General features: G+C 41.6%; 1 protein-coding gene across 4 annotated transcripts in view; it reads right to left on the bottom strand.

Annotated features, from left to right (window-relative positions):
- nckap1 (NCK-associated protein 1) overlaps positions 1 to 20314 on the bottom strand; it is a 41651-nt gene extending 21337 nt beyond the window's left edge. Inside the window, exons 1-7 of one of the 4 annotated variants that reach the window (XM_075480728.1) lie at positions 19989 to 20314; positions 13102 to 13119; positions 6456 to 6566; positions 2621 to 2713; positions 2478 to 2534; positions 2148 to 2290; positions 1007 to 1097 (exon numbers count right to left, since the gene is read on the bottom strand). In XM_075480728.1, the coding sequence (XP_075336843.1) occupies positions 1007 to 1097; positions 2148 to 2290; positions 2478 to 2534; positions 2621 to 2713; positions 6456 to 6566; positions 13102 to 13119; positions 19989 to 20096 (621 nt within the window). In that variant the 5' untranslated portion in view covers positions 20097 to 20314. The remainder of the gene's footprint in view (positions 1 to 1006; positions 1098 to 2147; positions 2291 to 2477; positions 2535 to 2620; positions 2714 to 6455; positions 6567 to 13101; positions 13120 to 19988) is intronic. The other 3 variants (XM_075480736.1, XM_075480742.1, XM_075480748.1) reach the window with 3 other exon arrangements.
- Between the last annotated feature and the right edge of the window lie 346 nt (positions 20315 to 20660).

Raw genomic sequence — 20660 nt, 5'->3', positions numbered from 1 at the left:
CAGGCTTCTTGAAGGACATCCCAAAGCTCTTCTTTGGATGTGGGCTGCCTTTTGTTCCGTTCTCTGCCAACATGACCCCACACTGCTTCAGTAATGTTGAGCTCCGGGCTCTGGGGAGGATTCATCCCTCCATCAGACCTGCTGCCACTGATTTTCAGCCCACTTCTTGTGTCCTTTGGCACAGCTCAGCCTTTTCTCCCTGTTTCCCTTCCTTAAGAACGGCTTCTTGACAGCCACCCTTCCATGGAGCCCATTTCTGATGAGGCTTGGGCCAACAGCAGATGGATCAGCTGAAGGTCCAGATGCATCTCTCAGCTCCTGTGTCAGGTCTTTGCTGGATTTTTTCCTCTTTCTTAAGGACATCACTTTCAGATCCTGTTCATCTGCTGTAGATAGTTCTTTAGGCCTGACACTTCTTCTTTTGTCCTCCACTTGTCCAGTTTCCTCAAATGTTTTAAGGACACACTGCACACCATGCTGAGATATGCCAAGTTTTCAGCTAACAGCTCTATGGGAATCACCTTGTTGCTGCAGAAATCCTGTTTTCTGTCTGTCACACTGTGTTATCTTTGCTGTTTTTCATAGATGCAGCTAAAGAAATGTGAACAAATGATGTGTCTCTGTGACAGGCTGCTGGGAACAAAGTGCCTAAAGATCCAATTTAAAACTGGTTCTTTGCTAAGTTGTCTGTTCTGTGTCGACACAACACTGGTTCATCCCTTGAGTTAGGAGCCTTTTTTCTGCTTTGAATGATTCATAGGTCAGAGTTAAGTAGCTTAACAAAGAAAAAACACATTCCTCTGAAGATGGTCAAGTATAAGGAGTGAAAATGATTGAAAAAGCAGCAAATGTCCAAAGAAAGTCTGGAGAACTATTGCTCAAAACCACTTTAAAGTTTACAGGAAGTCTGACTGCTTGGAAGGTAAATATACATAAAAACAATAAAAAATACATATTTTTAAACCTTAAAATATGACACTGAACATCGGGAAAACCTTTTTCTTACCTTCCCATGCGGAACAAACTCCTCCATCATCTTCTTTAAAGGATTCTCATAATCCACAATCATCTGGCCCAACCTGGGATATTCCCTGTCACTAAAGCACACACACACACACACACACACACACACACACACAACACCACGGTCACCATGGAGACCAAGCCCACTGTCTGACATGTCCGTTAATAGCCGTGTGCTATGTGGGGTCCGTCTCAGTCCATATTAAATTAACTTAAAAACTTCTTGCCTGAAATACAACTAATTCAATCAAGTACTTCAACACTGGAACGTTTCTCCATTAAAGAAATTACACACTTACTATTTATGAATTTATTCCTCAGGCCCATTTCATTCTTTTCATTCATTTAAGCACTGCTTAATTCAGCCAATACTGATTTCTAAAATGGCTTCATATCCATTAAACCGTGGCTGCTTGTTGCAGTAAGTTCTGAACACTGCAGTGCTGTTTGGTGCTTTTACTTCCCAGGACTGTGGCTGTGTTCGAAACCGGATACTTCTCCTACTTCTCCTACTAACTTTTTGAGTTAGTAAGCAAGTTTGAGTAAGCGAGAAGTTCCCGGATGCATACTAGATTCTCCGAAATGTTGGGTATGCATCATGAGGTTACTACTCATACTTAAACTACCCAAGATGCAACGTAACGTGACGTCGCCGATCGTCATTTCCTGTCAAAACGGCAGTTTCAAGCTAGCTACAACGAGGGTAGGTTCACTTCCTGTTCAAAACAAAAGCACCAATTGTATCGTAATGGCTTTCCCTATGATAAAAGGTAACGGGTATTTTGTTTTGTGAAAATAACCGGAAGTGCGTTGCTCACTGCGGCTAGCTTTAGTAGCGCCGAATTCGTGGGAACAAAATTGTAAATAGCCGGTATTTTGTCAGGTTTTCAACACGTTGGGGATCTAAACGACTACTTTCTCGCCTGAAAATGTTTCAAATGTTGCTAAAGTTTACAGAGTTTAGAGCTTAAGCGAAATCAGCTTCAGGCCGGCTGATTTCGGCTCGGGCAGGAGCGAAATGCATTGTGGGTAAACGCTCTGCATACTGTCTGATCGATGAGTATGCAGTATGGAAGTATGCAGTTTGGAACACAGCCTGTGTGTTTGCATCCCGTTTCAGTCACCTGGCTCCGTGCGTCATCTCGTGGGCGTAGTTGTACAGCCCGATGATGGCTTTCCTCTCCTCAATGCGAGACAGGATTATCATGAGAGTCGTGTACGTCACCACCAGGTCCAGATAGTTCTTGGTCAGGTCAAAGTTCACCGTCTGACAGGGACCAAAAAGCACGTTTTTTTTAGTAAGAACGATCAATTATCTCTACAGCAGAAGTGAACCTAACGGTTGGAAAGCAAAGATCCAACACACAAGAGGAAGTGTGACAGGATTATGATGTAATGCGTTTTGTCAGAGAAGTCGATAAAAAACTAAATAAAACTACCTTTTTTTTACTTACAATATCAAAAAAGACCTGGCAGGCGTCTATGGTGTTGAGCAGCTCGCACACGTGGTCCTGTTGAAAAAGCAGCCGATGAACACACGTTGGTTACGCTCTTCAGTGTGAAAGCCTTTCCAGAGAACTGTTAAAGGTTCCTTTACCTTGAACTCCATGACATCTACGAAGGTAAAATAGTAGAGAGCCAGGTTCTTCAGAATCTCTGACTTCTCCTTCTGCAGCTGAGCCAGCTGTTGCTGTAAAGACCAGACGGCGGAGAACACACACTTACAAAGATGGTTGTGTCGGTGCTGGAGAATCAGCTGTAATTACACTAAATCGGGTTAACTCTGCTGCTTTAAAGCTAAATGTCCTTTCCCCTCAGTGCAGTTTGATCCTGTTCCATCTGATGAGGTGAGAAATACATGTACAGCCTCTTTACAATTACAATTAGAAGCAGAGAAGGTCAGAACTTAATTTACAGTAACTACTCTTACTTTTGACTAAGGTGCTGTTTACACATACCCGGGTATTTTGATAAACGCATATTTTCTATCCTTCGTTTGCAAAAAAAAAACTAGGTGCACACAGCCCTGTTTAAAAAAAAAACCATGTCTACATTGATCCGCATAAATACGCTATCAAGAGCTGTTAAATTACGCCAAGCCTGACGGTGGCAGTGTTAGAACAATGAGAATTCCACACAAGCCAATCAGAAGCCTAATAGAGAACCGCTGACAGGAAGAACTTCCGGATCCTTTTCAAGAAGAAAATATGGCGCCAGGCTCATGTGTGTGGACTGATAGCGAGACTGAGCTACTTTTACACGTTGCGCTGGACTATAAAACTGCTAAAGCCGTGAAAAATGTCTTTGTTGTTCAATACATTGTACGACTGTAATTTTCAAAATCACACAAGCGAGTATAGCTCTCAACAACAGAAATGCTGCTAGTACCTCCATGCTTGCCAGATAAACAATGAATGGAGAGAATGGCGTTCTCACGCTAGCATCCTGCCAACATGGCGGATAGGGGCGGGGCTCTGTACTATGACGACAACTTCTCATTCCATTCCCAAAACTCCGTTTTTGTCTCTTTCAACCAGTTTACACACAAACGCTAAACAGAGTTTTTAAAAAATCTCCACTTTTGCCGGAGTTTTTTTTTTAGCTTCGTTTTCGGAGGAAAAAACTCCGTGTGTGTATAAACGAAAGGCACAAACGAAGGGAAAGGTCTTCGTTTATCAAAATACCCGGGTATGTGTAAACAGCACCTAAATTAAATACAAACAGACACAGTCACTGATAAATAAATACAATGATAAATCTACCAACCTATAAGTCCTTACATACAAGATTGTTTTGTCCCGATTGAACATTTCTGTGATTTAATTATTTAACGGGACACTCGACATGAAGGAGACGTCCCTCGTTAATTAAGATCTTTCTCTGTGTCTAAGTTCAAACTGGATTCTTTCGCAATTTTGTATGTTTTCGAGGTGAAAAAAAGAAGAACACCATAGTGTTTCCATTGGCTTTTCAAGACAGTAAAAAAAAAAAAATTGAAAAAAATTGAAATATTCATAATTGAGCTTTGAAACTTTGATCATAGCACAGAAAGACGGGCCGTTTCTGTGCTGGTTCATACCTGGCAAAGCTGTGGCTTTAAAAGCCCAAAAATAAAAATGATTTCAGCTTCAAAAGATTGTTGCATCAATCTTTTAATGAGGTGCGTTATGTGTATACATTAAAAAAAAAACAAGAGAAATGACTTCAGCGCTCTGCATGGAAATCTAACCCAGCTCCTAAAGCTGCTTGCACCTGAGGTCTGAACTGAGGCCCAAACCAGAGTCTGTCTATAAGATTAAGAAGAAAAGGTCAATGAAATGATGAGTGAAGGAGCTGCTGCTGCACCAAGGAGTTGAACAGCACTGCTTCTTCACCCGGCCGAGCAGAGGCGGAAACAGGCTGCGTAATTTTTAACTGTCTCTCTGTAATTTGTAAAGGCCAATGTGAGGCAGAAAAGTCAGCCATCACCAAGTGAGGAACACAGAAAACTAACTTTAAACACTCCTTATTGCAGGCAGTTATCCAAACACCAGCCGGTTGGTCGTCAACCTCTAACCGACGGACTCTAAACCAGCTGTCAAACCAGGGAGAAAACCACCCACACAGTTATTATTAATGAGGGAGAGAAAATAAAAAAAAGCTGCCAGCAAAGAGGGGACAAAGCTGAGCAAAGCAAAAGACATTAAAAAACAGCTTCAAAAACAGGTACAGAAATGATATTATTACAAAACTTAAGTACATGAACTAAAATACAAAAGTTACACAAACTTAGATACAAAAACTTACCAAAAAGCACAAGTCCGGAATAAGCCAAGTTTAGCATGCAAAACACAAACAAACACAGAAACAAAGCAGAAAACAACATAAGAGACAATTATTGCACAGTTATACTGAATAAAGCAGTTAGCCGCACGCACGCACGCACACGCACTGCTGTCCGCTTACTGACGTAAACACATGGGCCAGAAGCTACAAGCTAAGCTAACAAGTAAAGCTGAAAGAAACAGTGATGAGCAGTGACTAAGTTCAGTTCCTCAACACGTAAACACACACACACACACACACACACACACACACACACACACACACACACACACACACACACACACACACACACACACACACACACACACACACACACACAAAATAAAAAAATATAAAACCTGCTTTAAAAAATAAAAACATCAACCTTATAATAAACAATAAAGATTAAGTTAAGTTTAACAGATACTGTTATGAGTTAATATAAGAAACGCACAGTTGCAGTACCTGGTTGCACCATCGGGTGGAGCTCCTCTTAATGCTTAATAAAATGGAGTAAAACTTTTAAAATGAGAGCAACTTCCTGCTTTCCATCGAAGGAAATTCACCTGCGCGGCTCCGTTAAAGAGTGTCAGTGGTGGAGTTGATGCCATGCTAATGTCCCGATCAAGATTTTTTTATGTGAGAACGTGTGTGAGTGTGTTTGTTATCAACGCCATGCTGAGAAGCAGCTTTGCTGATGACTTTCTGCACAGATGTGCTGAACAGTCACGAGCTAACCTTCCACTGAAGGCAGCTGTGACGTACTCGTTGACCCCGAACCAATCAAAAAGCACCTTGAGATAGGACGGCGACTTTCCCAAAACAGGAGACTTGGGTTTGGGAATCGAAATCGATTCCAAACAGGAATGATAAGAAAACTTTATACTCTTCTTATCAGTTCCTGAGAGCACTTTCAGACAAGATCTAGAAGAGAGCCACGTTAGTTTTAAGCTAATTGGAAATAAAGGAAACGTCTCTGTCGGGACATGTGGAAAGTAATTATACTGGATCCACACGTGTGATTCTGCTGGGTATTAATCTAAAAAGCTAATGATTTATTTACCCTTTTTTTAATACATACATTTAACACAAGGCACATACTGATACGGAAGTAGGATTTGGAAACGTTAGCCCTCCGATAACAAGCAGCAGGATTCTGAAGACGGACTCCAGCAGCCTTAAGAGTACAGTGATGAAGAGGATCAGTGTCAGCACTGCAGTGCTGGTAAACACTTCTGAGACTTCTGGGACTCGTAAAGTTAGTCTGAGAAGAGTAAATCTACTCTGGAAGAGGGCGCTTTGCTTATACAGCTGTCGAGTAGACTGGGTAAAAGTTATTAACATTTGCCATTTATTTCATAATAAAAGAAGTCTAGTTTTTACTTTGTTATCATTGTATTGGAGCCGATTCTGTTGGGATGGTTAACATAGTTTCATCAGTTTCTGTATCCATCTCATTTTTATGATGATTGTCAAGTGTTGACATGATGAATATTATTATTATTTATTATTATTGTTGTTGTTGCCGACATGCTGCGGTGACACACCTGAAGACACATCAGCCACACTGGTAAACACTCTTTCACTTCTTCATGCCACAGAGAACGCACGCAGACGGGGATACTTACGTTGTTGTTGCGCGTCTCCACGGCGGGAAACTTTCTAACGATAAATTTAACAGCCGACTCCAGGTTCTTATCAACAAGATAGGAGGGCTTTGCCTTTGGGTCGCCGCATGCCTGCAAAGGAGAGGAGAAGAAGAGGTGAGGAGACACAAAAGCAAACATGTGGTGCTGCTGCTACTGAAACACCTGGGCTTTTACGCCGCTTCAACACGTTTATCCCTTTTTAATCAGGCATGTTAGACGTGTGGTGCGTTTTATGACTGCAGTGAAACCTGGTTTATCCCACGCTCGAGACGAGGAAGGGAATCGGTGTGAATGAAACACTGACACCACTGACATTTAGGGAAGTTTTCACACCAGAGACATGAAAACAAACACTCAAACTTAATACGATGAACCGTCTAATTTGACATTTGGATGCACGTTATTGTGATTTCAGGGGGTAGAGTGTGGAAGTTTGGCTCCAATGTTGGGATAAACCAGGTTCAGCTGTTAAAGGCCGAGCAGCAGCCCGAACTGATCAGTGGTTCTCAGCCGAGCTGTGGGGGGGAGACACGACGGAGCCGAGCATGGATGGTGGAATGCAAACATCAAACACATTAACTTTTCTCATTATAATGGAGAATCGTTTGGTGGTTCCTGACTGAGGTGCAGACCTGCACACCAACACTAGAGATGCACCGATTCCAATCATTCCTTTTTCCTCTAGGAAAACTGCGGTTTGTAATAAGGACTGAAATAAAATTAAGTAAAGCTGCTGTGTTTCAGCATAAAAGGCTCCTGATTAAAGGACAGAGCCGTTGTCCATCATAATGTCCGAGTTACAGCCAGCTGCACATACAAGATAATGTTCTTTGCACAGCACTGAGGACGACTAGTTGTTACTAAAATGTGTGAGCAGCCGGTTATTTACCTTGATAGAGGCGCTTTTTATGTTTAATCAATGTCACGTCAGTGTTATTGATCCGGGAATGCTTTGCTGCGCTGCATTATATGTAAATCTTGCACACCAACGACATGTTAGCAGGTGTGTGAGGAGTTAAGAGCTCACACCGACTGTCTGATTTATCCAAAACGAATCCGCTGGTTGAGCTTAAAACCGGACAGTTTCATTCACCATAAATCGATCGGAGCATCTCTAAATGCGATGCACATTCTGCACCTTTTTCTGATGTTTAATTACCAGCTAACTAATCTTAAGTGATCATCAGACCAAAAAAAAAAAGAAGAAACAAAACCCCAAAAAGGCCGAGAACCACTGAAAGCGTTCCAGTTAATGAGAGGGTTACAGCTTCAAAGTGTGTCTGAGTGATTAGTGCCACTAATAAAAAAAGGCAGAGATGGACAAGTTGAGTGAAGAAGGGATTGAATGAAAAAAAGGAAAAGGGGGACAAGTTAAGAATAAAAAAAGGCAAACAGAGAGATTTCAGGTGAGAAATGGCAGAGTGAGGCAGAAAGAGAGATATGTGGAAGTCAGAGATAAAGCCCTTCATTCGAGTGTTTCCTGTCATCTGCATTTACGTGAGCAGAATATTCTGCAGCATCCCAATTACTTCCCTACACCTGAAGAGAAGCTTATTATGCCTGCACTGCAGGTGCTGCCCGACTGCCCTGACTCCGGCTGGAAAGCAACATGCATTATGGGTCGTGTTGTAGCGGATGGAGAGGAAGATGTGCTCCATGCATGTGCCACAAACAGAGAGAATGTTTCACGTTTGGATGGCTGCCGACACACAAGAGGAACAATCCCAGAAGAGGTTGGTGCCTTTAACCTTTCTGCAGATTCAGTTCCTCGTGCTTTAGGGTTTAAGTTATAAAGATGCAGGTTTAGGAAATCCGTAAAAAGTCACATGGAGTTACTGAAATCAAAGCTACGACTGCAGATGAGTCAACAGGCTACACACAGCACCACAACCACAAACAGGGATTTCAGTTTGCATTACGCTGGATACATTTCCAGAACGAGGAAGTACAAAATGAAACCACAACACGGCTACACATGCTGCATCACAAGTTCAGTCGGTGACTCACAAGCCAGGTATTTAAAATGTGCGGAAAATCCAGCTTCTACTGAGGTGGAGCAGCTGAGAGTTTCACAAAGCGGTTAAATCCTACACACATCTTAATCTCAGGTTGTGGCGCAGCATACTGAGCTGCGAACGGCAGGTTTGGAAACCTATAACCCCCCAAAAAACTGGAGCTAAATAAAACTACATCAGCCACAACCGCTGCAGGATCTCATCATTTCTAACATTTTACAAGGAAACAAACCAGGGACTACAGTTACTTTCCACTCTGCCTTCATTAAATAAGGGATGCAAAATGGTGCAAAGTGTTACAAGAGTTTAACTCCGCTTGAAATCAAACAAATTTTAATAAGCAGGGTCCAAAGGTAAAATATATACGTATCATAACAGCTACAAACCCCAGTTCAGTCTCACCTTAAAGGGATAGTTCGCCTCTTTTGACATGAAGCTGTATGACATCCCATATTAGCAACATCATTTATGAACATTTTCTTACCCCCTGCTGCGTCCTGTGAGCAGAGTTCCAGCCTCGTTTTAGTGTTGATGAAGGTAGTCCGGCTAGTTGGCTGGGGTTTAGAAAATAAAGCGTTTTGCTTCTTAAAAACAATATGCGTTCATAAGAGTAATACATTTGCATCACAAAATTGTTAGCCAGAAAAAGTCAGACCTCACAATCGCTTGGTGCTATTTTCTCTCCCTTCATATCACTATTACTCTTTTGAACGCATATTGTTTTGAGAACCGAAACGCTTTATTTTTTAAACCCCAGCCAACTAGCCGGACTACCTTCATCAACGCCAAAACGAGGCTGGAACTCGGCTCACAGGACGCAGCAGGGGGTAAGAAAATGTTCATAAATGATGTTGCTAATATGGGATGTCATACAGCTTCATGTCAAAAGAGGCGAACTATGCCTTTAAGCTAAAACTAGTGCACTCAGCTCTTAGGCAGGATTCACACAAACAAGGCACTTTGAAGCTGGAACTGTAGCGACAATCGGTCCCGTAATCAGACACATGGTTAGAAACAGGCGATTTGATTGGGTGGTGCCTCCACTGCCGCTTGAAAAAGTGACAGAATTCAGTTCGGCAAAGCAAACGTTTGTGTTAATCCGGCTATCCAGCGCCAAGACTACCTACCAAGACTTCAAGCACAAACAGTTTGTAAACTATAAAGGGACTGAACAGTTTAAGTGGCCTTCAATGACAGACTGGACCTTCTCTCACACCTGATTGGACCTCCAACATCAACGCTCACCGTCCATTTTCAGTGTTTTTAACTGGATCTCTTTCAGAGTGTGAAGCAGGGTGAATTCTAATAGCAGCAAAGAATCCGGATGTGACAGTGAACTCACCGCAGCTACAACAATACAAGCCTCACTGAAGTGCTAACACCACTTGCTACAACCCACACAACAAACTAGCCTCTACTTTACCCGCTAAAACGTATTTACCCTGTGGTTGACGCCGGGCAACTGTGGAAAAAGCACCGTCCCATTACCACACAAAAATACCAACCTGACCAACAGAACTGGGAAGTTTTGCCATGTTTTAGCCCAAACTTACATTGTTGTGAACCGCAGACTCTGCGACAGCTTTGCTGAACTTATTCTTATAACTTAAGTCTTTCCCAGACAAGACGGTGGTGATTTTATTTTTTGATATTAAGCTATCTTTAATCAATCTGAGAAGCATTTAACAAATCACACTCTGTTTAGGTAGTTTTAGGTGCGTTCACGTGACCGTAGGAAACGCTAATATCTAAAATTTGAGGCGACCTTTTTCATTTAGCAAGAAACTACTTAAAAAGAAAAGAAAAAAGTACTGGAATTGTTTGTGTTTTATTTTCTAACTCATTTTTGAATGTGATGGTGTACAGCCAAATATTAGACGCTAGACATTCCCAAAGGCACTTGAATGCAACAAAAACAAGTTCTCCTCACTTCCTGTTCTTTGAAAAACGATTTAAAACAAGGAGACACTTTGTGCTGAGGATAAAGGTCGGCAGTAATATAAATTATATCATATATGGGTTGTATTAAAAGGGCTAAAACATGCAAAACTTTGAATTAAAGTATTTTCTTCTTGTTGTTTCTATCATACTAAAATATACTAGAAACCCAGGTTGTCTCATGCTAATACAGCGTCTCACATTTTTTACTTTAAGGAGGCAAAAGATACAACAAGCCACTGAGCATCACAGAGCAAATATCAATATCTGTCAATCATTTTCATTATGGTGTGGCACTGTCCATTAGAGCTGGTGGTGGCTGGCTGGGTTTGGGTGGGGGCTGATGGAGGGATGGATGGAAGGAAGGAGAGTGCAGTGGATGAAGGGACGGGGGGAAACGCGCATCTGAAAACTAATTACTGAATGTGATATTTTAAGTCCGCCGCACAACACCTCCCTTCCCGAGGTGAATACGTTTGACGCCTTCTCATTTTCACAAGGAGGGATTAAGAACGAGCTCTTCAGAATGAGCGGTCTCATGTGATTAGAAGCACAACCACTACAACCTGCTAAGAGCTGGCCGACGGCCTGGACCGACTTTCAGCAACGTTACTAATCTTCACTCGTTGCTTTGTATTACTCGGCATTATTGCACTTGTTCTCAACAACTTTTTTTAGGATTAACACATTCTTTGATAGTGCTTACAGGGCAGCCAAAGCAGCTAATTTATGAAGGAAAACGGCAGATAAATTCCAGGACTTTGAATATCCTGCATGAAAACTGCACTGAAAATCACTTCATCTTCAATCTTTAGACTAAGATTTTTGTTCCAAGTGTCTAACAAAATTATGTCAAGGATCTCTTCAGAGGTAAACCTATTCTTAGCTCTACGTCTCAGCTGTGTCATCCTTTTTCACAGCCTGTGATATCTGCTGCAGAAGGAGAAATCCCACAGACTGGAATCAGACCCGACCATTTATTTTGGCCTCAGAAAACAGAAGCTGTGTTCGAAACCGCATACTTCTCCTACTACTCTTACTAACTTTTTGAGTTGGTAGGAGTAGTGGGAGTATGCGAGAAGTTCCCGGATGTATACTAGATTTGCAAAAATGTTGGGTATGCATCATGAGGTTACTACTCATACTCAAACTACCCAAGATGCAACGTAACGTGACGTCGCCGATCGTCATTTCCTGTCAAAACGGCAGTTTCAAGCTAGCTACAACGAGGGTAGGTTCACTTCCTGTTTTCAAAACAAAAGCACCAAGTGTATCCGAATGGCTTTCCCTATGATAAAAGGCAACGGGTATTTTATTTTGTGAAAATAACTGGAAGTGCGTTGCTCACTGCGGCTAGCTTTAGTGGCGCCGAATTCGTGGGAACAAAGTTGTAAATAGCCGGTATTTTGTCAGGTGTTCAACACGTTGGGGATCTAAACGACTACTTTCTCGCCTGAAAGTGTTTCAAATGTTGCTAAAGTTTACAGAGTTTAGAGCTAAAGCGAAATCAGCTTCAGGCCGGCTGATTTCGGCTCGGGCAGGAGCGAAATGCATTGTGGGTAAACGCTCTGCATACTGTCTGACCGATGGTGGGTTGTAGACAGATGTGTTACACGTCTGTTTTTTATATGTATTGTAATTGTTTTATTTTTGTTTTGCTTGCTTTTTTGCTGTAATTTATTCTTTTAATTAATAGGTAACTTTGCCATGCTCCTTCTGGCAGGGGGACTACCAATGGAAACTAGCCTTTTGGCTATAATTGGGTGCATTTACATTTTCTTTGTGAAATGTCAATTAGTGTACACTGTCCCTCTATAACAAATAAAGTTAATAATAATAATAATGAGTATGCAGTATGCAAGTATGTAGTATGCAGTTTCGAACACAGCCTGAGAAACTGACGGTAGCTACACTTGGATGAGGCCTTTAAATTTGGTCCTCGTTTTTATTCGTTTGTGCACAAAGAAACTGAGAACAGGATGGAAAAAAGAGGATGATATTCAGCTTGAAAAATGACCTCAGCCACTCAGTTTGCAGCGAGTCTCTGTGCACTTGAAACCTCAACTTTTCCCAGCCTGCGAAGGGCGTCGTCTCCATGCAAAAGCTCACCTCAGGTGGAATAATAAAGCGAGACTTTTACAAAAGAATGTAGAGATCCTTTCCTGTAATGCTGTCAGACACTTATATGAACGCAAACACCGCTACTTTGCAGGGTAAGATTATCCTCACATGTCATCTTTACCGAGTTTGCCTGCAATACTTTAAGAGTATAAATATAACTTGTGTTATAAATAGAGAGCAGACAGATTGTTTAGTGCCGTCACATCACACTTTAGCAACTCTTTTTTTGACTAATATTGCTGATTGAAGCGACCGCTGGATGTTACGGGCGGCGACCAACGGCTCGCTTTGTGTGAATGCTGCATCATAAATGAATGGGAAACACTCTGAATCTTTGTTAAACTGACAGTAAATGGAGCACAGCCTTAACTCTCAGCAGTAACAGATTCAAACATGGAGAGGAGTGAGTCACAAAGGAGAGGACCAACAGATCAGTGACAGGTAGCCAGGAGGAGGAGGTGGGGAAGGGAGAGGGAGGAAGAGGAGGAGGCAGTTGGAGGAGGGTGAGAGGGGAGGGGTTTCATCAGTGGAAGGTGATAAATTTTGCAAACCTTCCAAACTTGTCCTTGCTGCATAGGAGAGGGGGGAAGCATTGGAACGGAGAGAAGAAGAGAAGAAATCAAAACAAAGAGCCCACCCAGACAAACTGCTTGATCACTGGTCCACACACACACACACACACACACACACACACACACACACGCACACAGCACACAGCACACAGCACAAAAGTCTTAAAACAGCAGCTCTCAAACAGGTGTTTTCTACATATCTGAGAGTTTAAGGGATATCCCCTCTCCAATCTCTTTAAACACAACACATAAACAAGACATGCTGCGCCAACATTTTCTCACAGTAACACTTGTATTAACGCACGCCATCTTTAAAGTATCGAATAAGTGTTTTATCACCACCTACGCACTCGAAGACACTGAAAATAATCACATCCATTTTGAGAGTGTGGAGAGCCTGAAATAATATGGCCGACTCTGTGGCTGTCAGTGGCTCCAGCGTCTCACACAGAACGGTGTGGGACAAAGTTGGGGGGGCCCGGCCGTTTCCAAACGGCTGCAACACTGCTCCATGTTTCCGTTTCATGGCGGTTGCTTAGTAACTGACAATGCAGCGTTCCCTGGCTGGTGCAGCACGGCCACTCGGGAAGCTTAACAATTAAATTGGGTCATAGTACCGTGGACACGCTCCGACGTGATTCACCGACTCGTGGACACAACGACCAGCCGAGGGAAACCAGGGTAAGCCTGGTGGAGAAGGGGCAGCGAGCAGGATGTAACATGTGGCCTGATGCTAGTGCGAAATAATGTGTTCAGAATTTTTCCTGCTTCCACTGAAGCTCAGATATATAAACATGTGTGGATTCTGCATCTGGGCTGGTGACCTGTGACCACCATCTTGTTCACGGGTTCTCATTAAAGGGTTTGGAGCCAGTCGCTGCGTTCAGGTGTTCCAGTGAAAGAAATGTTAAGCAATGACTATCGCCAAACTTGGCGCCTTGGTAGTATTTTTAAAAGGTTATACGTTGTGATATCAGTAAAAGCAGAAGAACTGTCCTTAGAGATAAGAGGGCGAGGCACAGAATATATGCAGCTGTTGGAGTGAAAGAGCTAAATCTCTGCCAGGCGCTTATTTCAGTGTCAAAAAGTATCTTTAGAGGAGCAACTAAGTTGTTTTAAATGTTCCTTTTTGCTCTGCAGCAACTTAAATGTTCTGAAACTGATCCGACCCCCCCAGTACTGCTCATTTAGGCTGCGGCTACACGGAAACGTTTTTCACTGTAAACGATACTTTTTCTTATCGTTTCGCTGTCGCGGCCACACGGAGCCGGCGTTCCCACTACCCCAAAACGATAGTTTTTGAAAACGGGTTCCAGAGTGGGAAAGTTTGAAAACGGCCTCGTTTCGTTTCCATTGTTACAGCTAAAACGTTTTTGCGTCAGTCACACGTTGACGCTGTGAGCCACTTTTAACACTTCTCTATTGTCTCACAGCGTGGCGTGACACAGCGGCGTGTGTACTGCATCGTTTCATCGTTTTCATCCGTTCTCGTCTGGACAGCAGCGCGTTTCCGTGTGGTCGCAAGAATTTTCGTACCCGTTTTCAAAAAAAACCTCGTTTCGTTTTCGTGTAGCCGTAGCCTTAATCGTTTCTGAATCGATTAATCGATCCACTCTCTGCTGCTTTCTAATTTGATAGTTTGATAGTTTTTACGGTTAATTAAGTATCCTGGGATTTTGTGAGAGAAGATGTAGATCCTCAAACGAATGTGTAGCTTTAATTCGTGCGTTTAAGCTAAAATGATTCAGTTTGTTCATTTACACATGAAGCATTTCACACAGGAAAGTACAGCGAGTCCTCTTACGCTGCAACTCTGCACAACCCTGGAGTGTTTTTACCTGCTCAACAGGGAGAAATTTGGTTGAAAATTCAGAGTAATGTTGTCTTTAATTGTGGATATAAACCTGCTTTCATACACGTTCGTGCTTTAGGAGGCAGGACTGATAGAAGCCACTTAGATGGTATTTATGGAGCTGTAATCACAGGGGCGTTCTGGGTCGTGTCATTTAGAAATAAATGAACCAATCGAGGGGAATCAAGTTTGCCTTGTTTCGGGGGAGAATCGTATCATAATCAGCAGGAATATGTTCTTTCAGCCTTGTTTCTTCACCACTGGCATCAACTCATCCAGGAGAGGAATTAATGAGACTTTAAATGATGGCACAGTATAAATAAAAGCCAGCACATACACGAGTTAAATAAATCGGATTCTTTTTCCGATGGCCTGCAGCACTAGAGAGAAAACACTGATAACTGCTTGTGATGATTCTGCCGGTTATCTTGTTTACAAAGCTTTTCCTTTGCGGCTTTTAGCTCGCAGGGATCTGATTGGTACCTGTACGCACATAGAAATGTTTGAGCACCAAAATAAAATCTCTAAGAAAAGGAAAGAACTGGTCATTCCATCCCCCCTTTCATCATGATGTCAAATTGTTTACATGTGGGAGTTTTCCACAGGAAAGACAACATTTCAAACGCTACCAAAGCTAAACCTTCACGAGGCCACGAAGGCAGTCGAGCTCTAAAACTTTAAGCTAAAATAGGAAAAATAAAGTGGTGCATTGTTTCCCTTTCTCACTTTTGAGCTCTGGACTGAAGCTGCTTGGTATGAAGGCATGAAGGTAACGACTAAAGCTTTCAGCTGTTTAACGATGAGCGACTGAATTATAAAGGTTGGGGGGGGTTAAGCGTCTTATCTGCCGAGTTTCTCCTTTGGAAGTAGATGAAAAAGAAATTGAAAAGTTAAAAGAGACACACAGAATGTGAGTAAATCATAAAAAAAAAACACTCAAGTCACTAGATTTTACAAAACATAACCAAACAGATGACAAAATTATTGAATATATATTACATCAGTGAAATTATTTTCCATTTATTCACAGTTGATTGACCACAGATCAGAAAAAGGGAACCCACGAATGAGCACTCGGTTCCACGAGGAGATGAAAGTCTGCAGGTTTTCCTCCAAACAACGGGTGAATTAAGACACAGAACATGTTAAAGACAGATGTGAACATCTGCTCGAGTCCTCTCTTTAAAAGAAAACCTCCATCTGTGAGGTCACTCCAGCTAAACTCGTGTCTCTGTTGTAAAGAAGAAAGAAGAAATCTGCCAAAGTTTGCCCTCATCTAGGAAGGAAATTCATTTAAAAAAAAAAAATTCATCTATTCTTCATTCCCAGTGGTTAATTATCTAAGTTTGACTGTCTTCCCTTCTGGGCCAAACACCAGCGTAGACTTTTACGTATGCAGGACAAAAGAAAAGAAAGTTAGAAAATGTTGGTTCCATATAAACAGGATCGATAAGAAATAATAAAAATATTGATCTCACACAAACCGCTCCGTCATCAAAATAAAAACGGCTGCAGATGGGGGGGAAAGCTGAATTAAAAATGTTAAATAAAGGAGGATAAACTGGTGGAAAGAGTATCCAGTGGTGGAGACTAAATCAATTATATTTAATCAATTCCAGAGATGCAAAATCTGTGTAATTATTTTAGTAAAAATGCACTTTACAGGCTTCCAATAAAACTTTGATCATCTTGATAAAAACAGGGAAGCAGGTGTGCTGGGGAACTTCCCTCCTGATAACTTTACAGCTTAATATTAACTCCAGTGAGATGCGATGCACCCTGTGCAGAAGCGCTCCTTAATTAGGTTTAAAATGTCCCGTCGATACGTCTGTTTAAGTCAAAACTGACGGCTGACGAGCAGCAAAAAGCCTACAGGTTCCTGCGCATTAGCAGACATTTCAGTGCGTCTACTCCTCACAAACAGCCCCATTCTGACTGTGGTCATAACAATTTGATGAAATGTATGTTTAATTAACTGAAAACAAGCTTAGAAGACTATGAGGAGGGGTTTACCTGAGAGTTAGGAAGGTTAGGGGAAATAAAATACCCTGTAAGCACTGACAAAAATAAGATGTTAGCAGGTCCACTGGCTGGAAGGTAAGCAGAGCAAATAAAAACTTTAATGCCACTGAGCCAAGAGTAACTAAGGAGGAGATTTTTGAGGTTTTCTGTAGATAGTCAGTGATGTGTGATGAGTGAAAACGCTTCAGATGAAAAAGATGTCGGATGATAAAATCCTTGTTAGTGCACAGAAAATGACTCTCCCAAAAGGTAGAAAGCAAACAACCCAGCACGTCATCTGTGTTTTCTTAAAGAATCATGTTAAAATGACTCAAATGAAGACAAATTACAGACAACAGAGTTTTTAACATTAAAACAGCTACATTCAAATTGTTATATTACTGAGGCGACTGATTTTATCACGGAAGACGGTCCCGGTTGTTTGGTTTCTGGCTTCGGGGTGCAGTTGGAAAGTTTTCTAATACGGAATAAAAGTTAAAAAGCTTTAAAGAAAAAACAGCAACACATGAGCAGCAGTTCTAAGTGGAAATGATCAGAGATTTATGGTGAGGTGGGTCAGCATAGATATGAAGATGATGGCACAGACAGAAAGAAAAGGGAAGGCAGGAAGGCAGGAAGGAAGGAAGGAAGGAAGGAGGAGAGGATGGGCGTGTTAAGAGGAGTAATCTGAGGCTGAATCTCAAAGGTGTCTGACTGCTCATACTGTATTATAACTTACACAGAATAAGAATACACATTTTCACAATGCACTGCACAACTTTTACATGCGTCACGTTTACTTTTCTACTGGATTACTAATCATCCGACTATTTAAGTTGACAGTGGTAACGGGGGAAAGTGCCTTCGGACCCATCAATGCAATCCTGTGAAAACGGAGGCTGCGCACGAGGCACGCGAAGGCGTAAATGTCGAAGACAGGAAACAGTATGGGCTTTCAGACAGCTGCACTTCTGCTCTGTACTCCTTAAAACTTGGTAAGACATGACTGACCTTCTTTGACTGCCTCCCTTTTGTTGTTCATCATGCATACCACAGCATAAAGGCCCCTCCCACACAAACAGACCCACAACTCTCTTCCTCCCACACACAGATCACTTGGTGTAAAACTTGAGCAACACAGCTGACAGTTGGTAACGTTAATGTTAGATTTCATGTTACTGTGCCCATAGCGCTGATCAACACGTGTGTTGTAAACGTGGGTAGTGCAGCTATATCTGTAATGGGGGGTTCATATACAACATATATCACTCTATACGTTTGTTTTGACGTAACTGGCCAATTGATCGGTCCTAAATGTTGACATTTTATCAGTTTGTTCTGATTTTAATGACAGCAACATAGTCCCAAGGTTTAAAAAGTCCTTTGATAATGTGTCAAATGTTTTTAATTTGTGGCAGATCTGGTTCTGGACCTCGTTGTTGTCATACGTGGAGGCATCGTCTTGCTGAAATGAGCAAAGTTTGGCTCTAAACGTTGCTTTAAAACCTGTCATTTCATAAATCATTCAGCACTGATGGTGTCTTCAGAGGCTGGCTTATCTACGTCACCTCGTGCCCAGAGAAGGTCGCAGCAATACTGGCGTCTGCTTATTAAATGTTTTTCAGAGGTGATTTTAAATAAAGAGCAACCTTCCTGGCCTTCAGGCCACAGCTCTTCTATAACAGTTTAGCAGCCTTGTCAATAAAAACAGATAACGAAATTATTTCCAATTTCAAGGAACATGTTAAAATTATAGAATCATTTAACCACATTACTCTGGGAAGCTCCTTTTATTTTAAATAAATCAGGTTAGCGACCTGATGCCAATTCACATCATTATTTGTGGGACGTTCCACCTTGTATTTTTATGTCAAACTTTACAAAGTTTTATCAGTCATGTCCCAAGTTATTGTTGTTTTAAGTCTTATTTAATATTACAGTGGTTCTGAAAACTGGGTTGTTTTTAAATGTACATTTCACAACTATTTGGGAAACAGGTTTGTATATTTACCTGACTAGTCTACAGTAATGGAAGATTCAGTAAGGTAAATAAAACACCTGTCAGGTACAAATATAAGACCAACTCAGCCTTTTATTTTCCTTTTAACTTCACGTTGACTAACTTTGATATTTTGCTTAACATTTTAAATTCTTATCGTGTAATAATCATTATCTTGCTGATATTTAATTCCACAAATTAATAATTAATAATAAACTGTCTTTTAGTCAACCAAAACGTCAAATTAACCGACAATATGTGGCTTTTCAATTTGGTTGAATTTTCTTACAATTGTGTAGCACTCAGAATGTAGCTAGCGAACAACATGGTTGGTTAAAAACCGACCACATTTGGGGTTTTTTTTACGCCTCTCTGGTTTGAACTGAGAGACGGACTGTAGTTTTATCTGGAGCTCGGTGTTTTGGTGCTTCGTGCTGGTGCTTTTAGGGGACCAGAGACGACGCCCGACTGCTACCTTAGCTTAGCTTAGCAAGAAGCCGCCGCCATTACCAGCCGACGCTAGCTAGCTGTTAGCATCACCGCAGGCCTGAAGGTTTGATTAGATCACCTGTTTTGCTTTCCAGGAGTTGTTTATAATTGATTGATGCTTAGCAGCTGCTCACGACCAGTGTCCCGATGTGCGTTTGGTCCGACGGATATACGGTTTACACCTAAAAACCGGTGGGCAACTTTACCGCAAGCTAACTCGACGGTTGGTGCTACCTTCGCCCACAACCTGCTTCCAGGGATGCTGCGAATACATTTTTTTTAGGATAATAAAGTCTTTTAACGCTTACTTACTCTTTATTAAGAAAATAAAGCAACAGCTGCTTTATAACAAAATATAAAGGGGGGAACATTTATGCAGCTATCTTTTATATAAGAGAGACAATCAGTGCTCGGTTATCCGTAAAATCCTGACACCAGTATGGGATGCAGCTGTACTCCTTATAATCCATGTTCACTGCTTTTTTTGTGGTTAATAAGGACACAGTCGTGTATGTGTGTGCGAACCTTTTTGATATTGTAAACACGGGTCAACATCCCGATGCCCCTGTCGTTGAGGATGGTGAGTTTTTCTGCCAGTTTCTGCTGGCTGGGCTGGATCACTCCCCGAGACATCTTCTCGCTGTTCGCTTAAATCTCCAATTCGATCCAGAAAAATGTCTCAAATCTCCGCAGCCTCTGGTCCGAAAAGGGAAGAAAAAGAGAAGCAGTGATTTGTGGTGATTAGATTTCGCCCATGTTCAGATTTTTTCGGGGACAGCAGCTTCCTGTACTCCACCCCACCGTCTCCCTGCCTGTTTTTTTTCTTTTTTCCGATCACAGGGATGAGGAGTTGTCCTGGTGTATGCCGCGTTCACTGACCCTCGTTAGTGTCTTCACTTTAATGTAGCTTCAAATTACTAAAAAAAAAGGCCCAAAAGTCTCTTGTTTTTACACCAGAAATATAATACACTACATATTCCAGAAATAGACAAGACATTCAAAATGTAAAGCAAACATGATGTTATTGAAGAGGCATAACCCGCCCAAAAAAAATCCTAAAATTAACAATATGAGACTAAAAATATCTGACAAAAAGCAGTAGATGCAAAATAGTTAAATTTGTGCCACAAAACAACTTCAAACAGATGCAAAAATACCTAAATCAGACACAAAACAACTTAAATTAGCCGAAAATAA

The sequence above is a fragment of the Odontesthes bonariensis genome, chromosome 2 (assembly GCF_027942865.1).
Source record: "Odontesthes bonariensis isolate fOdoBon6 chromosome 2, fOdoBon6.hap1, whole genome shotgun sequence".
Lineage (NCBI taxonomy): Eukaryota > Metazoa > Chordata > Actinopteri > Atheriniformes > Atherinopsidae > Odontesthes > Odontesthes bonariensis.
This window is presented reverse-complemented; position numbering and strand designations above follow the sequence as displayed.